This window comes from Balaenoptera physalus (assembly GCF_965194825.1).
Source record: "Balaenoptera physalus genome assembly, chromosome: 2".
Classification (NCBI taxonomy): Eukaryota; Metazoa; Chordata; class Mammalia; order Artiodactyla; family Balaenopteridae; genus Balaenoptera; species Balaenoptera physalus.
The window spans coordinates 160,083,280-160,104,142 of NC_138883.1; the positions used below are offsets into that span (position 1 = coordinate 160,083,280).

Sequence of the window (20,863 nt, forward strand, 5' to 3'; positions counted from 1 at the left end):
TGAAGCTAGTTTAGGCTTGGGAGTTCACCTTCACTGCCTTTAGAATTACCAGTGGGGGGAGGTGATCAGCAGAACTGGGTAGTCTGGGCTTTGCCACTGACTAACCCGCTGGGGAACTTGATAGTTTTTGTTCACTATCAAATGAGAACAATGATACAGACCCAACCTCAAATTCCATTGTGAAGTTCCAACATGATAGTGTAGATGGAAAGCATTAGTAAAGTATACTTATGTGTTGCTAGGGATGGAAGCCATCTGGAAGAGAAGTGGAACAGGATTTGTTTTCTAGTTCTCTGGCCCACAACAAGGAATCTATGACCGGTTTGCAGGGCAAGCAGAGGATTAACTGTTTCATCCTTCACCCGGCCATTCGAGGTAATGTAGGCAAGGCAGCTTTGGAGAATATCCCCAAATGTTCAAAAGCAGTCGTGACATCTGGAGCATGATGCAAGGGTAGGCTTTCCCACACTAAGGCGGATAGATCAAAGAGCTGTGTATCCACGGGTAGGATTTTCTGTCTTTTGGCGCTCCCCCTTTAGGCCTAGATTGCCACTTTTTTAGATATGCATCTTCCCTTTTCATTCTCGGTGCAGAGAGTGTGAATACAGAGAGGGAAACTTTTGAGATCCTGAGTGTTTGGACGAGCCCAAGGAGATTATTCAAAAGACGGTTCTTTTCCATCCTGTTATTCATACATAGAATCAGCTCCCAGTTATCCAGGGTGTAATGGAGGTTAGAGCAACTCGAAGGAGGATGAGCTTTGCATTTGAAGATGGTTGAAGTCACACCAAAACAGAAGGAAGAGCTTCAACAGCAGCAGTGGACTTTATCTTCTTATATGATGTGCCAGTCCTTCATTATCTTGCATAATTGAAAGAGGCTTAGGGTCTGAGATGATGCTAGAATTATTTATTTTGTATTGGTGTGATAGAAGGTATATTTGTGAACCTGTCAGACATTTTCACACGGAGTTCACTCGAAACTGCCATGTGCTTTGTGTGCAGGCACCTTTCGTCACCTCTGGCGGAGTTTTTCTTTGCCTTCAGCAGTAAAGTATAATGGTTAAGAATTGGACTCCAGAGTCAGGGCCATCTGTCTAGCTTGGAATTTTGGTTCCACCAGCATCTTGTGCAAATCGCTTAATCTCTCTAAGCCCCATCTGGAAAATTGAGAAAATAGTAGGATTGTCATGAGAATTAAATGAGTTAAAGCATTAAAAAGGCTTACCACTGTTTCTGGCATATAGCACAAAAAGTTGCTCATTGTTAATGTTTTTGATTTAATCAAAGCTCCATTGAAGCAAAATAATTTTAGTTCACTTAAAATGTGTACCATTCATGTGAAGCTGGGAGTGGAAAATAAACCAAAGGGTGGGATTTTTGTTTTTACCAGTCTACAACTAAGCTGTGTTGCCTGAAAGTATTCTTTCCTCTGTCTTTGAACTATAACTCTAGTTAGTTCTGTGGTGTCATCACTGGAAGCCAACATATGGCAGGATGTCCCTCCACGACCCAGGTCACTGGTGGAGTTGTGTTAGGTTTGTCATTGTCACTGTCAGCTTTAATGCTGAGAAACCATATTCTGGTTATTGACTCAGCCTTATTATTTGGTGTTTATTAATCAAGGTTCAGAGATGATTATGGAGGAAAGAATATAGAATCATTTTTTGACATGTTCTAGAACTTTGACTCAGGCTTAAGAATAAGTAGCTAGATGACTTTGGGCCATCCACTCTCCTTTCTAAATGTTTCTTTCTTCAAATATGAAAGTTATAAATAATCTTTTAAAGGCCCCTTCAACCTCCATTCCATTAGATTAGCTTGTCTTTGTGTACAGAATTATATCGACTTGATGGGATAGGTACTTTGTCATTAAATCTTTTACATCTTTCGTTCGGGCCTCATGGAGTCTTGCCTGCATCGTGGATTTCAGTGACTGATTTAAGCTCTTTTCCGACAGCCTCAGTAGCTTTGGGTCAAGTACGCGTGGCCATGACTTGTTTATGGCCTCAGTCTCTCAGGCATGGTTCCCGTTGCTTCAGAATTTTGGTGGCCTTTGGTACATCTGCACTTGGTACAGCACTTATCATATTGTACTGTGATTTTTTTTTTTTCTTTTTATCTTTTCCCACTCTTAGGCTTTCAGTTCTTAATGGAGTCATCTAGGATTCCTCCGTGACTTAGGTAACAATGCAAGGTCACGTCATTAGGGCGACTTTAGAACTGTGACAGCAGGACTCAGGGACTCATGAGAATTATGCAGAATCTAATTCGGTGAGGCTCATACATGTGAGAGTTGTAGACCCTCCAAATAGGAAAAATATGCAGAGAATTCACAATGGAATCAAACAGTAAATAGATGTTTCAAATCCAGTCAAGGGATGATGCAACCTGGAGGGAAAGTCAGGATTCACATCAGAGTTGAGAATTAGTGTAACTCAGAAACAAGGGATGTGGACTTGGAAATCATCGATTTGGGGACTCAGAGATGTTACTGACCTAGAAGAGGGCTCTCTCTGCTCTTATCGTGGTCAGGAAAATCACCCTAGACGTCTAGGAACCAGCATCCCTGCCGATATTTCTCAGTCTCAGGCCCATGAGAAGGTAAACTTGAAATTCTCTTAGGAAGGTCATGTCTAATTCTCTTGGGATGACATTGTTGGGTAAGTATCTTTAACCCCAGGAAGAGCTAGAATTATATACAGAGGTGATGAAATAATTCAAACTTGAGGGTTTTTTCTCCTGTTAAGTTTATTTAATATCCTTAAGAATTTGCCTTTTTGAGAACAATTGGCATATGTATAACAGGTTAGCCTTGTGTTTCCAATTTAAATTGTGTAATTGGTTTAGAATTCTGATACGTTAAAAGGTATAAGAAAAATTTTTAAGTTTTTCAATTGGTTTAGAATTGTGATACGTTAAAATATATAAGAAAATTTTTTAAGTTTTTCAGTTTCAATTGGAATGTTTGCAAGAACCTTAGATTCACTGTACTTACAGTTTAATTCACTGGTTTTGTAAGAGTTAAATACTTGGAAAGGCTTACCTGTAATTAGACAATTGACATATTTAAAAAGAAAGTTGAATAGATTATTTTTACAAGAGTTAAAAAATTTAAAGCAACTTTTAAGTTTCAAAGACTCACTTGAAATTTCATTAAAATTTAGCAGATTTCCAAATAGAAGAATAAGATTTGGTAGTTGAACTTAAAAGCCTGAAGAAGAAGTAGACTTTTGAATGTGAAATTGTAATTTTGATAAATCAGATATTAATTTCTAAAACTGAAGTAGCTCATGAATAATCTTTCCTGTGCACAAAATCCATCTGTAATGTGCCAAAAAACTTATTCAATAAATAAATGAAGCATACTATTATAAGTCAATGATGGTCTCTCTGAAAGCAGGCCATAATCGTTTTCAGTTGTTAAAAAATATATGCCTCAAGATCAAAGTAATGGCATTTTAGGTATCTGTGGCAGGATTTTTGATGATTATTACAGAATAAAAAACCAAATTATCCCATACGTTTTTTCAAGTGATGTCAAGTATGGCTTTGCCATCCCTTTTTTTTTCCCCCAAAGGAAAAAAAACGTATTTAATAAACAGTAACACAAGTGAATGTTTATAACATGATTAGTGATTATTAAATAGACATCAAGATGATGGTAAATGAGGCTTGTATATCAAATATAAAGAGTAAAGGTTATTCATTTATTTATTTAGGCATTTGATGCCTTCCCATGCAGCTTTCTAGTTTTCTCACATAGGCTTTGCCATTCCTTAATTATGATTGTCTGAAACCAATTCAACTGAAGCATGCCCAGGTAAGCAGCTGTGTACTCTGGTGATCAGGTGAATAGAATGCACATCCAAACATACCGTGAATTCTTAGCCTTACACACTCATTGCCAACCAAAGAACAGTTTCCACATCTTAAGCCTGCTTCCTCCCCGTATCTTAGAAGGTGGTCAGATGCTGCTCATCTTCTGATTTGTTTGCTCATTTCCTGTGTTGCTGCAAATACCTGCAGGGCTCTAATTTCTTAAAGGCACATAACCCTTGTACTCAGAATTCTTCTGAGCTTGTTGCTTTCATACTGTGATTTCAGTCCAGTTCTTTGGATTTGGCTGATTTTTGTCTCTTTATCACTGAGACAGTGGGGGTAATTATATGCACCTAATTTAGTTTACCACATTATTTATTCATATTCTAATTTCCAGTCTGCTGCTACCAAATGTCCATCATTAACATTTCCCACTACATATTAAAATAAAGGGAACAAGTAAATCAGAAATTGAGTTTTGAACATTTTTTCTCTGCTTATGGTTGGTCTTTTAAATTGATGCCCTTTTTTTTGGTCTGTACATTTTATTTTTTGTTTTTTTTTTTTAGTGTAATTCTTCCACTTCCTCAGAATGTGAAGGATTATTTACTTGATGATGGAACTCTGGTGGTGTCAGGAAGGTAAGGCATATCAGAAAAAAGTTCTTTAACTTTTAGCGTAAAGAAATTTGTAATGATTAAATCTCAGCGATTACCATGTAAAATAAGTACATTAACTTTGGCCCCATTCTCTCCCGTTTTTCCCTAGTTAAAATTATGTGCTGATCTGTGTCCTGTATTCCTTGTAATGCTCAATTGATAAGATTTTCAAAATTGAGTACTTCCTCTTCTAATAATTACAAGTTGTGAAATTGAGTAATTCCTTTCATCTCTACTTTTAGAAAATGTGTATGATAACTATTCCTTTTGTTCAAGTAGTTCCTCTGTTTATAAAGGAAAGTACCGTGCTTCAGTGTTTTTAGGGCAAACTGGAAAAAGTTTAAGAATCATATACTTTAATGTCATTCCTATTTTTTCATTCAGGTCTCTGCTCAGAAGTCATGTTTTCTAAGTGTTCATCCTTCTCTTTCCTTTCTGAAGTAGCTTAATGGTAACCCTTGCTGATACGTCACTCTTTTTTTTTTATAGCATTCTAGGTTGGAAATAATTTTCCCTTAGAATTATTAAAAAATATTTTTTTTATTGAGATAAAATACACATAACATAAAATTTACTATATTAACTATTTTTAGGTGTACAGTTTAGTGGTATTAAGTAGTTATAATGTTGTGCAACCATCACCACCATTCATCTGCAGAACTCTTGCCATCTTGTAAAACTGAAACTCTGTACCAATTACACACTGACTCCCCATCGCCCCCTTCCACCAGCCCCTGGCAACCACCATTCTATTTCCCGTGCCTGTGAATTTGACTTCTCTGAATACCTCATATAAGAGGAATCACACAGCACCTGTCCTCCTGCGGCTGGCTTATTTCCCTCAGCATAATGTCCTAAGGTTCATCCATGTTACAGTATGTGTGAGAATTACCTTCCTTTTCAAGGCTAAATACTGCTCCATTGTATGGATTACCACATTTTGGTGCACCACTTTTTATCTCCTAGCCTCACTTTATTTTTCAGCATAATAGTTCTTTCCATCTGACATCATTCCCTTAGTGGTTCTATTAGAATACAGTCTTCATGAGAACAGGGACTTGGACAGTTGTGTTCCCAGCTCTTGGAACAGTGCCTGATACACAAGAGGTGCTTGATGAACGTTTCTTCAGTAAATGAACTCAGAAATATAATTAGAATTGTGTGTGTTTTCAGTAACACTAATTTTACCATAAATATGTATGTGTGTGTGTGTATGTATATGTATATATACGTGTGTGTGTATATATGTGTGTGTGTGTATATATATGTACACACACACACACATACATACATACATATATATTTTTTTGTCTGATGGATCTTCTGTGTAGATTTCTAGATTATAGTTCTGTTTTTGGTATTCTCAACCCCTTAATAACCTGAAAATTATTAATTTAGAGCCTCATTGACTTGGAATAATTGCAGGATAAGGAAACAGAATAGGTAGGTGAGTCTCAACCTTGGGATATTTACAGACGTAACTTTATTATTTTTAAATATAGAACACTTAATAAGCTTACATAAATGGGAGTGTAAAGAAAATGCCTCCCGATGTTAGAAAGTCCTGGGTAGATCTCAGTACTCTGAGCTTGTGGAAGAGCTCCTGTGATATTTTTCGTTGGCCAGATGTGTGCGTGAGCTTCTGGCAGAGGCAAGCCTGTTAAACACTTAAACAGCGCGATACAGCATACAGCACTTCACTCTGCTCTCCAGTAATGCACAAATCAGGTAGAGACCCTGCCTTTTTGGAGTTGACAGTTCAACTTTGTATTTTATGGGAGTCAAATAGCACAGTGCTGGTCTGTTAGTCACATTGCCTAGGGCCAAATCCTATCTTTGCTCATTTCTAGCTCTCTGTGCCTCAGTTTCCTCTTCTGTAAATAGGGTTGTTGCAGGGATAAAAGGAGATAATGCATAAAATGTTTAGCCATAAATATTTAATGTTTATAAATATAATAATGCCTAGTACATTGTATGCTCTTAAGAAATACTAACTGTTCTCACCATCATCATTAATCTCAGTCCGAACATTAAACAAACACACCAGTAAATATATAAGTGAAAATTGTGGTAAGGGCTGTGAAGGAAATGGGGTGGTCACTGACGTATTAAATTACTGGGAGTGGGCTGGGGCTGAGGATTTCAGGGAGGGTCAGGGAATACCCTGAAGAGGTAACTTACGAGCCTCTCAGATAGGAAGTTTGGGTGGAAAGCAGTCAGTTGAAGGGCAGAGGGAAGAATCTTCAAGGCTGAGGGAGCAGCATTAAGGAGGGCTCTGAGGCATGGAAGATCTTGACGTGCTTGGTTTGGTTATCACTGCCTGCAGTTGGTGTGGGAAAGGAGGCTGGTAACACGCATTTCTGGTGTAGACAGTGATTCGTTTTCATGGCACGTTATTGGGTGCCTACTGTGAGTTGGGTGCTGAGCATGCTACTGGGATAACAAGATGGGTGTCTGGTGTACTGAGCAAATAAACTTTCCATTTAAAACAAACAAACAAACAAAGATGGGTGGGACATCCTGCCTTGGGAGTCCAGGCTTAGTTAGTCGCCAAGTCAAAGATGTAAATAAATAGGTGTCCGTTTTTGGAATAAAAGCACCCAGTATTCTGTTAAGCCATGTTTTTGGAGTTGAAATAATCACTGTAAGCTGGGGTGATGCAGGGAGTTTGTACAGAAGAGGTAGTGCCTGACCTGGGCTCACAGGTTGGGTCGGATTCAGGTGGTTTGACCCAGTGCTCCCAAGTAAGTGCCAGTCCTCACTGTCCCCTTTTGGCCCGAGAGTTCTTTCTTTCCTGATGGTCTCCCTTAAGGAGAATGACAATAGATGCCAATTATAAAACACATGTTAGATTCGTTCATGTTTTGAATCTTCACAACTCTGCAGAGTAGCTACTGTCATCCTGGTTTTATAGATGGGATTCTGGTGCCACGCTCGAGACTAACAGTGGCAGAACTGACATATTCTGACAATGTGTGTCTGCCTCCAAAGCCAGTGCTCTCGTGTTTCCCACGGCATTTAGGTACCAGCTCAGTGCTAGCTGTGATACAGAAAACAGAGAATACTTCTAAATATTAACATCAACTCAGTCCTCAGTATTTAGAGGTTTACCTTGGAAAGCAAGTCTGGTGAACTTGCCAGTGTATATACTCCATCATCTTTTCCATTTCAGTGACACATCTCATGGTAGGAATTGCAATAAGTTTTTCTAAAGAACTGTGTGAATACACCGATTACAAATATGTTTTTTTAAAATGTATTTTGTTATACTAACAAAAATAAAAAGTGGTGTTTTAGAGTGATAAATGCATTTTCAAGTTCATTGAGTACCTTTTGTGTTGTTATTTCATGATAGTCATCTGTATTGCCTAAAGTTAGTGACTTAAAACGTGACCATTTTATGTGTCAATGTTTGCTCAGCTGGGTGTTGAGAGACACTTCTCCTTGGGTCTCTGCATGTCTTTTGAGCAGAGGCACTGACACCTTTTGTTCCTGATTGTCTTTTCAAAGACGTTTATGCAGCAGATGGCCTTGGAAGATAGAGATAGTGTCTCTCCCTAGCAGAGAGCAGGCTTGTTACTGTCTAGTACAGATAAAGACAGTGTCTCCCCTTGGGTCAAAGACCGGCCAGGTTTACCTGCAGCTCATTGTAAAAGATGAGTTTCTCTAAGTTCAGGGTTCCTCAATTGTAACACAAACCTGGGTCACTCCTTGACCTCCCACAGGGCTTGAGGGGCCAGAGGGAACTGATTCGAAGATGGAGCTCATGCTTTGTACTGTGAGTGAGAGTCCTTTGTTTCTGACCCAGGAGTCCCCTGTCTTCTGCCAGAGTCCATGAACTCTGGCAGGCTAACTTGTTAGCTTGCAGGTGGGGTAAAATCTCAGAGCCTCTGTAATGCTCAACACTGGGCAAGTCTGTTGGTCTTGCTGAGGTCGCTCTTGCAGCTGTAGTTGTCTGGTGGCTCGAGCTAACTGGATGGTTTTAAGATGCCTCACTCATGTCTGGCAGCGGATGCTGACTGTCACCTGGGCTTCTCTTTCCGTGTGATTTCTCAGCCTCAGACTCAGCTCCTTTACGTGGTGGTGGCAACATTCCAAAAACGGGGGCACGGAAGCTGTAAAGACTTGACACCTAGGCTCAGCATCACATGGTGTCCCTTGTGCTACATTTTGTTGGTCACGATGAGTCTTGAAGCCAGTTTGAATTAAAGGGGCAGGAAAACAGATGCCATTTCTTGATGGGAAGAGTGGCAAAGTCACCCTGCAAAGGGGCATGTCAAGATGGGAAGAATTGTTGTGGCCATCTTTGTAAATACATCATCAGAGTTTCTTGTTTTTGTTTTTCCCATTCATTGTGATGTGTACTTGGTGGGCTCTTTCGTTCTAGAGACTTAAGATTTTTAGTTTTGGAACAGTTAAAAATATTATATCTTTGATAATTTCCTCTTATTTTCTTGCTTCTCTTTCTGGAACTCCTATTATTTAGAGGCTGGGTCTACTGGATTAATTCTCTGAATTGTATCCTTTCTTCCCTATTGTCTCTTTGTCTTCTTAGTTTTACTTTCTGGAAAATTTCCTTGATTTTGCCATTCACTCTGTTGAATTTTTAAATTTCGGCTGCCACATTTTCAGTTTCAACAAGTTCAGCCTTGTCCTCTGGCCTCCTCTCATGAATGCAGTATCTTTTATCTTTGAGGATATTTATGATTTAAAAAATTATTTTTCATCTGGTTCCTGTATTGTCTTTATTTCATCCATGTACCTTTTCTCTCTCTTTTTAAAAACTCTTTTGTCATCTTGGAGCCTTTCTTTAGTTTTCTCATGATTCTAGGCCTTTATTCATATTTAAGAGTGCGGGATGGACACACACACACACACACACACACACACACACGCAGAAACTTTGTGTACCCGGGCGGGGCTTGTTGACTAAGAGTGCCAGCAATCGGCAGGTATTGATGGAAGATTCCCAGATGACAGTTATTTGTGAGTCTTTCCCCTGGGGTTTTCCGGTGTCTACAGAGACGAATCCTCTAATCTGTCTGTAATGGGGGAGGAAGGGAACTAGAGGCCTCACTGTTAACACAACTTCCACTTATGACTTCGTCGTATTCTAGCATTTCACCCCCATATTCCTCTGGGGCGTTAAGGACCGGGGCCCTTACCCTGTTTGGTCCATGGAGGAGGGTGAGTTGCTGGGGTGTGCCAGCTGAGGACAACTCGGCGTGTCTCCCTGCCCCCTTCATGGACTTTGCTCAGGTCACCCCTTTTGAAGTCGGAGCTGTGGTCCCATCGTGTGTGATGGCTCCAGGGTCTGCCTGTTGCCCACTGGGTCCCCCCCGACTGGCTTTCTGTTTTCCAGACTTTTGTTGTCTCTTCTCTGCAGTTGTCTCCTCTCTGGTGCTTTTTCCCTTGGGATCTTTTAAATCATTTTAGTAGCATTTCAAGAGGGAGCATAGGGATGGGTAAATGCCCATGGTCAACCAGAAACCTCCCTTTTCCTTTTTTCTTGTAGTTTCCTGGTATAGATCCTCTGCCGGTTCTTATTCTGATTAGTATTCGGTTTCAGTGACGTGAGTGAGTTCTTCATAGGCCAGTTGTTTGTCGTTGAGTGTTGAGGAGGGGCCCGGGCAGTGTCGCTCCCTCTGCGGTCTTTCAGCCCTTGCTTCGCCCCAGGCGGTAAGGATTGGCTGTTAATGGCCCTTTTCAACACCCACTTTGCCCACTGGCTCCTTCTAAGACAGCGTGTCTGAGTCTTTCTTTCTCTTCCTCCCCCATGGCCTCCAGTGGTGCCAGTCCAGATCCAGGGTGACTCCTGCCACCAGCCCACACGCGCTGTTTTCGCTGTGTAGACAAGAGATTTGGGGCTGTGCCCGCAGGGTGTCCAGCAGTTGCCTGGACGGCTTCTCCAGCAATTCCTTCTGTGGCTCCTTCACCCCGTCTGATCTTCCTTGTCTTGGGCAGCACTTTCTCTTATATCGGGATTGAGACTGGATTCTTAATGTCCTCACAGGTGGAGTTTGAGTTTTTCTTTTCCTTGTTTCTAGTGATTTCTGAGAAGAGGGCAGGAAGTTTCTATTCCGCCGTCTCTTACAGGGCGTGTACTCTCGTTAATTTCATGTTGGTTTTTATTAGTTTCTGTCTCAAAAAGTGAACTTTTCCTAACATTATCCTCCAATTCTAAGGCAATCTGTTTTTTTAATATATATACCCAGCACACCTGCAGTTATGACTGCACAGCATCAAAGCTTTCTCTTGCTCAATTTTCGTTTTATGTTCTTCCAGGGAAGATCCGCCAACATGTTCTCAGCCAGACAGTGATAATGAAGCAGAAGAAATACAGGTTGGTTCAAAATAATATAAACTATTCCGTAGCGTGTTCTAATCGAAATGATCTCTGAAATGGTTCTGGCTTTGAGATCTTAGCATAGATTCAGTCAAGTGAGAAATTACATGAAAATTTCACTTGGACACATACTTTGTGTTCAGGAAAAGCTATCTCCTGTGTATGGGTGATTTTTAGATGGAGCACTGCTTTTTGGAAGCCCAGTACACTATCCACATTTAACGTCTGTTTCTGTCCTCCTCTCCATGCAGTGGTCGGACGACGAGAACACGGCCACGCTTACGGTAAGAGCCTTGAGGTGTGGGGACCACCTCGTGCTGCCCCCTGGGGTGCTTCCGGGTTTCAACACAGATCACTCTAAATCCCCATTTACTCACCTTTTCAAGCTTTTATTTATTATTTTGAAAAATAACTTAAATCACTGTTTACAGGCAAACATGGCGCATCCTTTTTTTCCCTTTTATTTTTACTTTCAGTTTTTTAAAAAATACACCTTTATTTTATTTTTTGGCCATGCCATATGGCATGTGGGATCTTGGTTCCCCGACCAGGGATCGAACCCATGCCCCCTGCATTGGAAGGACGGGGTCTTAACCACCGGAACGCGAGGGAAGCCCCTCCCTTTGATTTTTTTATTTTTAGTTTTTAAAATTTAATTTATTTATATTTGGTTGCATTGGGTCTTCGTTGCTGCACGTGGGCTTTCTCTAGTTGTGGCGAGCGGGGGCTACTCTTCGTTGCGGTGCGCGGGCTTCTCATGGCGGTGGCTTCTCTTGTTGCGGAGCACGGGCTCTAGGCACGTGGGCTTCAGTAACTGTGGCACGTGGGCTCAGTAGTTGTGGCTCGTGGGCTCTAGAGCGCAGGCTCAGTAGCTGTGGTGCACGGGCTTAGTTGCTCCGCAGCATGTGGGATCTTCCCGGGCCAGGGCTCTAACCCCTGTCCCCTGCATTGGCAGGTGGATTCTTAACCACTGTGCCACCAGGGAAGTCCCTATAGAATTTGACTGAGCATGTTTTAGTCTTTCAGGCTAAGAGTGTTGTCAAATTCAACTTAAAATATGTTTTAACAAAAATTTTTTTAAAGGAATGAGAGTATTTCTAAAAATATGGGAGGCAAATGAAGCTTCTCATACTTTGAGATAAAAGCGAAAGATTTCTATAAAATGGCTTACAAATAAATGTAAAGGCACAATAAAGGAAACTAGTTTTAGAGGAGGGTATATTCTAATGCAATTCTAAATAAGGAGATATTTCTGTTTATTTTAATGGAAGAGATATGATGTCCAGGGTACAAGGGAAAAAAAGTGCAGGTGCCTAAACATTTCCTTAGGTATAAAAAGTGTGCCCACACATGCAGAAAAGGCAAGTTTACATGTTTTATTTTACTCTGGATATCGCTCAGGTCAGTTCCTCTCCTTTTATGAAAATTCTGTTCAGTTCAGCATACATCTTAGCTTTTGCCCATATTCAGTGCCCTGTAGTGGGTTCTATGAAGTAAACAAAGATGATTATGATTTGATTCCTGACGTTAGGGAGTATATAAACCAGTGGGGAAAGATACCCCAATTTGGCGGTGATGACAAAGTGCTGTCAAAAAGAGAGGACGGTTACCACCAAGGGCATCTAGAAATAATTCAAGGGAGAAGTGATATTTGGCCTGGACGCTAAGTGTAAGGATGATCAGTATCAACTCATTTTTTTTAATATAGATAGATAGATACAGAAATTAATAATGTGTGTGTGTGTATTTACCAAACTGCTTAGCTCTAAAAGTGACATAATGACATCATGGTGGCAGTGAGCACACCTAGTGCCCTGATCTTGGTGTCTAAATAGCATTCTCCACTAAAAGGAGTTGAAACTCCTTGGAGAGATTAAAGAATGGGGGTGGCATGGTAAAGATGAGCCTGCAGCAACTTGTGTCAGAAAGTAAGAATGATGGGTCATGACACAAAGGACCCAGAAGTTAGCCTGAATGGGCTCCCACTGGCCACATACGTGAACATCGTAACAAAACCATAATAGTAATGGAGTATAACCATTGACTAAAATTAGAATCCATGGTCCCATACTGACATAAACAAATGATTAAATTAAATAAATGGAGCAGAAGAGAAAGCCCTTCTTTATAGTAGAAAAGACACCAACTAATAATTGTAGAAGGAATGATAGAATTGGAAATCACCATTTGCAACCATTATAGTAATAATTGATGGAATAGATGTTAAAACTCATGGGTGAATATTTGATGAGGATACTTGAGTATTCTCAAAGTTATGTCCACCAAAATTACTTACTAGTTGTAAAGAGAAAAATAGTACCTTCACAGTGGAAAGAGCAGGCACCAGTGTGACCAAAGTTAACCTTCTCAGTGATGGGACAGACCTACATCGCCTGTCTCCTCGTACAAGGCACAGAAGGACACATCACCTGCCAGCAATGCACAACCTGAACCCAGTCATGAGGAAACGGCCAGCAAACTCAACGTTTTGGAAATTACATAGAGTCGCTGCCCTGTACTCTCCAAAACGTCAGGGTCATGAAAGATAGCAACAGAGAGAGGAAGTGTTACAGATGAAAGGAGATGAAGGAGACATGACAAGGAAAGGCAATGCTCGATTCTAGACTGGGTCCTGAGCCAGAAGAAAATGTTCCATTTTTCTTTTGCTATAAAAGACGTTATCAGGACAATGGGCACATTTTGGATAAGATCCGTAGATGAGATAATGGTATTGTATCCACGTTACCTCCCTGATTTTGATAATTTGGCTGGGTTATGTAAAAAAAAGTTACTGCTTTACACACACACACACACACACACACACACACACACACACACCCTAACTGGGTTATGTAAAAAAAAGTTACTGCTTTACACACACACACACACACACACACACACACACACACACACACACACACACACCCTAACTGGGTTATATAAAAAAAAGTTACTGCTTTACACACACACACACACACACACACACACACACACACACACACACACACACACACACACACACACACACACACACCCTAACCCTGCCTACCTATATATAGAAAGGGAGTTGAGGGGGAGAATGATAAAGCAATGTGGTAAAGTGCCTGAGTGAAGAGTGTGTGGAAATTCTTGTTACTCTTCTTTTAATGCTTCTGAAAGTCTGAAATTATTTCAAAATAAAAAATTAAACAGTGATTGGGTTTCACTGGGGAGAGCTAGATGTTGGGCAGGGGAGCTTTCAGGGCAGAAGAGCATTCTCAGAAGAGGAATGTGAGCCAGGACCCAAGGTGGGAAAATTACCACTGCAAGTAATTAGTAATTAGTGTAGTGACAGAAATGCCGAATTAAAAACGGAACCAAGTAATCAAGATGGGTTAATTCCAAAGGCAGAATGGTGAATTTCAAAGAGCAGGTTGCCAAAAGTATACATATCAAGTGACAGCAGTTACTTTAAATTTTTTAAATGTTATGTTTTATGGACAGGCACACATAGTATAACATCAGGACTGTAGCAGAATGTGCCCACTCTTGTAATGCTGGTTGCCTGTGGGGAGAGGGAAGCATTAGGGAGGAGAGCAAGGAGATTAGGAACTTCATTAGTATCTGTGATGTTTTTCCTTAAGAAACTTAAAGGTCTGGATCAGACATGCCAAATTGTTGAATGTATGGATCCAGGTATATATTTTTTGTATATTTAAAACATTTATTTCACGATTAAAACATTTTTTTAAAGAAATAACCTTTCTGATGGGTGTGATACAGGGGGGCTGTGGTGGGTAAAGTTGGAAAGATAGGTGAGTTTGGATCATAGAAAGTCCATGGATATGATTTAAAATGTGGATTTTATCCGACTTAAAACAGGAACCTTTTCTCAGACAACTGAGGTGTTCCACGAATTTAAAATCGACTTGAACTGTGAGCTTAAAAGAACCCTATTACTAGTTAAATCTGTTAAAAGATAATTTTCAGGAAAAGGTAGAATAATGACTTAGCACACGTTGAAGGCTGTATTTAACTCATGAGGGAACCAGGCAGATGTTATAACTGTCTCAAAAGAGAACCCAAAGGACAGACACATTTATAGATTAGGAGTATTGAGATGAATACGTGGGAGGGAAGATAGCTGATTTCCACCAGACAGGATAGAATTTTCACGTCTGTAAGAAATACTTCACATTGTTTTCACTTACCTATAATTCACCAAGTTGTAAACTAGCTTGCAGACCCAGCTAGACTCAGGTAACCCGGAAAGTGCTGTATGTATAGAATACATAGTCTTTCACTGAAAGCACAGATTTTTCTGTACAGTACATAAACTTTTTATCATTTAAATTTGTTTTAGTATCCTTATGGCAGGATTTCTTAAAGTTGAATAATTGGAGGATTTGAGGGAATCGATTGCCTCTTTTAAAATGTATCAATGATACAGAATAGCCAATACTTTACAATAACTATAAATGAAGTATAACCTTTAAAAATTGTGAATCACTGTATTGTACACCTATAACTTATATGGTAAAGAAAAAATGTAATACAGAAATATAAAGCAATCCTTATATGTGAAGTTTTATGGGATAGGAAAATTAAATTGTTTTGTCTTTGAAGATCGAACCCCTCATATTGTACAATTTGTGTAGCTGTGCCATTTATCAAAAATATTGCTAATGCAGATCTTAGATGACTTTTTATGGATAGAGCTCTAGGGGAGCCAAACCAGCAACTTTAGGGGATTCTAAGGAAATTACTGCCTTAACAGAAATGAGGGAGAGACGAATGGAAGATAAAGGACTCAAGGCTGTTACTCGTTTTGTAAACCTCTCTAAATGGCTGCAGTTTAGTTTCACGTATCTAAGCAGAAGAAGAATAACAGAGGATGGAGACGGTGGCAGGCTGTCAGATAACTAACGGAAAGAAGCTGCTGACCAGTGCAGAGGTCACGTACACCTGCAGCAGAAAGAAAGGAAGTCCAACCTGCCCTTGATCTCTCCCTGCACTCACTAGCCTGTTGCTTAAAGCTGGTATCTTGTCTGGGGAATATGTTACCTTTTTTTTTTTTTAACTTTCATTTTTTGGTCTGTGTCTCTGTGACTTGAGTCATAGTTTTTTCTCTGTCATAACTGGATTAGATCTTGGGGATCAGCATAAGCCATTTTTCTTTTTTGGTATTTGATTATTTATTGCTGAATAACAAGTCATCCTAAAACTTTGTGACTTGAAACAATAATAATCATTTCTTTTTTTTTTTTATATAATATGTATTTGTATACGTATAGTAACACTAATCTTCATTTATCAATTTCCCCCCTCCTTTCCTTTTAATTAATTAATTTATTTATTTTTGGGTGTGTTGGGTCTTCGTTTCTGTGCGAGGGCTTTCTCCAGTTCCAGCGAGCGGGGTCCACTCTTCATCGCGGTGCGCGGGCCTCTCACTGTCGCGGCCTCTCTTGTTGCGGAGCACGGGCTCCAGACGCGCAGGCTCAGTAGTCGTGGCTCACGGGCCCAGTCGCTCTGCGGCATGTGGGATCTTCCCAGACCAGGGCTCGAACCCATGTCCCCTGCATTGGCAGGCAGACTCTCAACCACTGCGCCACCAGGGAAGCCCTCATTTCTTTTTTTAATTTAAAAAATTTTTATACAATTTTTAAAGGTTATACTCCATTTACAGTTTTACAAAATAATGCATCATTCCCCGTGTTGTACAATAATATATCCTTGTAGCCTCTCTTACACCCAGTAGTTTGTACCTCCCACTCCCTTAGCTTATTCTAGACCTATTGTAACTTTTTTTCCCCTTGTGGAAGAACTTGTCATGACTGGACTTTTTCAGTATTTGCAGTTGCCCAGTAGGGGGCAGCAAATATAAAGGGAAAAAGTGACTGCAGAGCATCAGAGTTAGTGTTTTTGTATCCTAGTCTCTCCTGCAGGCCCCACTTCCATCTCTCTTACTCCCGTTTTCTCTACTTTATGTACATGTGCTCCTGATGGTGACAGAAGGCTCGAGGGAGAGCATAATTGTAATTTCGTTTACGTTCTGTCACCACTGTATTTCTGCTTACTTCCTGGTTGAAACAACACTTAGAATGTTTTGGTTACTCACCAATATAAAATACACATTTTAGGGACTTCCCTGTTGGCACAGTGGTTAAGAATCCGCCTGCCAATGAGGGGACACGGGTTCGAGCCCTGGTCCGGGAAGATCCCACATGCCGCGGAGTAACTAAGCTCGTGCGCCACAACTACTGAGCCTGCGCTCTAGAGCCTGTGAGCCACAACTACTGAGCCCATGTGCCACAACTACTGAAGCCCACGTGCCTAGAGCCTGTGCTCTGCAACAAGAGAAGCCACTGCAACGAGAAGCCCACGCACCGCAACGAAGAGTAGCCCCCACTCGCTGCAACTGGAGAAAGCCCGCGCGCAGTAACGAAGACCCAATGCAGCCAAAAATAAATAAATAAATGTGTAAAAAATAAAAATAAAAAAAATACACATTTTAAAATCAACCAGAAAGGAAAGAACATTTAACTTCACCAAGGTCCTATTTTTAAATTTTGTTTATATTAAAACTTATCCGGAAATAGCAGCGTTTAAATACAGTTAACCACATAATTTATTTCTTATTCTCATGAAGCCTTTTGGGGAAACGTCCAAGAATCTTTTCCTGCAAATGGAAAGGCTTCTGGCCCTTAAATGTGAGGTATTACTTCTGAGAATTGGAGTATATGCACAGGTGATATTCCATCCGTCTCTTTTCATTTAATAGATACTGGTTTTATGTAGGTGCTAAGAGAACCATTCATTCCTTCCTCACATCCCCAGGTGCCTTGTAACATCTGTCTCTTCAGCTTTCTAGGTCTTGATTGTTTTGGAAAGTGCCGTTGGCACTTGTTATTTTTTTTTCCTTTTCAGATAAATGCTATTTGATCATTGATTTTATTTACCTGAGTTCAGAAATTCTGATAGTAATTTGTATTCTAAATTATTTTTTATGCTCTGAAGTGTTGAACTTTGAGATTTTGATCTTGTTTTCTATATTTGTTGTGATGATACTGACTTGCCCAAATGATTTCTTCTTTCTCTCTGTAGGCACCAGAATTTCCTGAGTTCACCACTAAAGTCCAAGAAGCTATCAATTCCCTGGGGGGCAGTGTATTTCCGAAGCTTAACTGGAGTGCCCCAAGGGTAGGAACACATCAGTAAATCTCTCACTGTGTGAATATTCTTTCTTTTGCTATTCCATTTCGCTTTATATCCTCACAGAGGGTCTGATTATATTCCTAATTCTAGGGAAAATACCGTGGAATTTATTTTTATTTTCCCCCTGTTATTTTATTTTCCTGATTTTGCAATACACTTCCCTGGGTCTGTGAAATACTGTATATTTTGCCAATTGACAGTTTCAACCTCTTGTGTTGCTGATTGCGCTAGAAATCTGAGAAAAGCCTTTCTCTACCCTTTTCAAAACTTCACCTGTTCAGTCTGACAGAGAAATTTTTCTCTATTGAAAGGTAATAAAAATTAAAATGTCGTAGGATCTAGAAACAGAGCGGTTTGACAGATCACCTGACGTTTTCTTAAATTGTGTTTTATCATTTCAACATTTCATTGACAAGATTTTTTTTTAAGTTAAGGTCTGGAGGAAAATTCGTTATTTTTTCTACTCCAGTAGAAAACAATTTTATGTCAGCAAGGCTCATTTAAGGAATCAAGACTTATCTGCATTTTCAAAAAATCATCTCATGTGCTTGTCTTTTCTTATTCTAACATGAATGATAAATTGTACTTAGTCTAATTTTTGTTTTTACTTATTAAAATTAGTGACCCATATACATAGCTTTTTAAATTAATTTTTATTGGCGTATGGTTGCTTTACAATGTTGTGTTAGCCTCCACTGCACAGCAAAATGAATCAGCCATACACATACAGATCTCCCCTCCCTTTTGGACTTCCCTCCCATTTAGGTTACCACAGTGCATTAGGTAGAGTTCCCTGTGCTATACAGTATGTTCCCATCAGTTGTCTATTTTATACATAGTATCAATAGTGTATATGTGTCAATCCCAGTCTCCCAATTCATCCCACCCCACCCGTTTCCCCCTTTCTCTACATCTGTGTCTCTATTTCTGCTTTGCAAATAAGGTCATCTATACCATTTTTCTAGATTCCACATATGTGCATTAATATATGATATTTGTTTTTCTCTTTCTGACTTACTTCACTCTGTATGACACTCTCTAGGTTCATCCACGTCTCTACAAATGACCCTATTTCATTCCTTTTTATGGCTGAGTAATATTCCATTGTATTACGTATACATAGTTTAAATTTTCAGAAGATCTGGAAGCTTGCTACAGAAATCAGCCAGTTCTGACGCCCGTTTCGCTTCACTATTTCCCACTGCTCAGAGGCAGCTGTTTTCAAATATTTTAGTACCTTCTTCTGTTATTTTCCTCTACTTCTCTATTCTTCTGTCTTAGGTGTTTATTACTGACTTCCTGCTTTAGAACAGAAAGATTCAGCTCTGTTTCGTCACCTGTCCCCACTACTTTATTTATTTATTTATTTATTTATCTACCTTATCTATTTATTTATTTATCTATTTATTTATTTATTTTTGGCTGCATTGGGTCTTCGTTGCTGCTCGGGCTTTCTCTAGTTGCATTGAGCGGGGGCTACTCTCCGTTGTGGTGCACGGGCTTCTTATTTCAGTGGCTTCTCGTTGTGTAGCACGGGCTCTAGGTGTGCAGGCTCAGTAGTTGTGGCTCGCGGGCTCTAGAGCACAGGCTCAGTAGTTGTGGCGCATGGGCTTAGTTGCTCCACGGCATGTGGGATCTTCCCGGACCAGGGCTCGAACCCATGTCCCCTGCATTGGCAGGCGGATTCTTAACCACTGAGCCACCAGGGAAGCCCTGTCCCCACTGCTTTCTGTTCCACTGTCCTCATCATCAGAATGGCATACTTTGATTAGACCAGTATTTAGTGTTTCTCATACTATGTTTATGCAAACACTACGTACACATCTGATATATACCATACATTGCTTGTGTTTTCTTATTCAACATTTTGTTTTCCCTGGCGTTAATAACTGTCTTGTTTATTCAGTTGCATGGTTTTCTATGTATATACTATTGTTTTAGTGAAGTTAAATTTGTGTGTTCAGTATACCATCTTTAACCAGAAGTTCATCATCCTTTTCCATTGGGAGAAATTTTAAAGAAGTTATTATAAAGAAGTTATTGAAACTCATTTTTAGTTTATCTATGAGCAGTAATTTGAGTTGTTCTTGACTACTGATCTGGCTTGAGGCTTTCCAGTTAAAATGGATAGATTATTTGTGATTTTAAGTTATTCCTTTGTTCATTTATTTTTTATTTATTGAGTGTCGACTGTGTTCCAGTGCTTTCTTTCATACAGTGTGGATAACTTGACATTTTGTTTGCAATCATTAGTTTTCTCAATTACTGTCCTGTGTCTGATCTGTCTATGGGAGAAGTACGTTTTTTAAACTACTTAATTATTCTATCATTTTTAGGCATATTTCACTGAGGTTTGCGCCTCCTGTGTCTGCTCTTCTTACTTTTTTTTGGTGTATATATTTGAGGCTGTCACCATTTAAAATTGTGATGGTTCAGAATATGTCACCTCCTCCCTCCCAGATTTGATAGACATGGGTCTTAACTGTTGCAGTCATCCAACTTCAGGGTTCCAGCCGTCTCTCCCCAGAAACAGGAAGAAAGGAAGGTTCTCTATTTTCTTAGTAGCTGGTCAGGCTGTTTTTTTATGCCTGAATCTTCTAGCTGAAGTGTCAGCATTTCTGATACCTCTTTATCCCCTTCTTTCATCATCAGTGAGGAAGACTTAGGGCAGTGCTTGGGCCTGAGCTGAAAGGTGAGAACCTGAACATCTTGGTTCAAAACTGAGTGTCCGACATGCAGTGGTGATGCTGTGCCTTGTTTAGAAGTGTAACTTGACGTTTGACAGTATAGCTAAAATTTCTTACCTGACTTTTTTCTTCAACCCCTTCAGGTTATATGCATTG

General features: G+C 39.9%; 1 protein-coding gene across 1 annotated transcript in view; it reads left to right on the forward strand.

The window, feature by feature from the left end:
- The window catches only part of CDC123 (cell division cycle 123), a 57,511-nt gene that overhangs the window by 406 nt on the left and 36,242 nt on the right, over nucleotides 1–20,863 (forward strand). Inside the window, exons 2-5 of the mRNA XM_082449864.1 lie at nucleotides 4,391–4,462; nucleotides 10,766–10,823; nucleotides 11,078–11,110; nucleotides 17,910–18,005. Of these exons, the coding sequence (XP_082305990.1) occupies nucleotides 4,391–4,462; nucleotides 10,766–10,823; nucleotides 11,078–11,110; nucleotides 17,910–18,005 (259 nt within the window). The remainder of the gene's footprint in view (nucleotides 1–4,390; nucleotides 4,463–10,765; nucleotides 10,824–11,077; nucleotides 11,111–17,909; nucleotides 18,006–20,863) is intronic.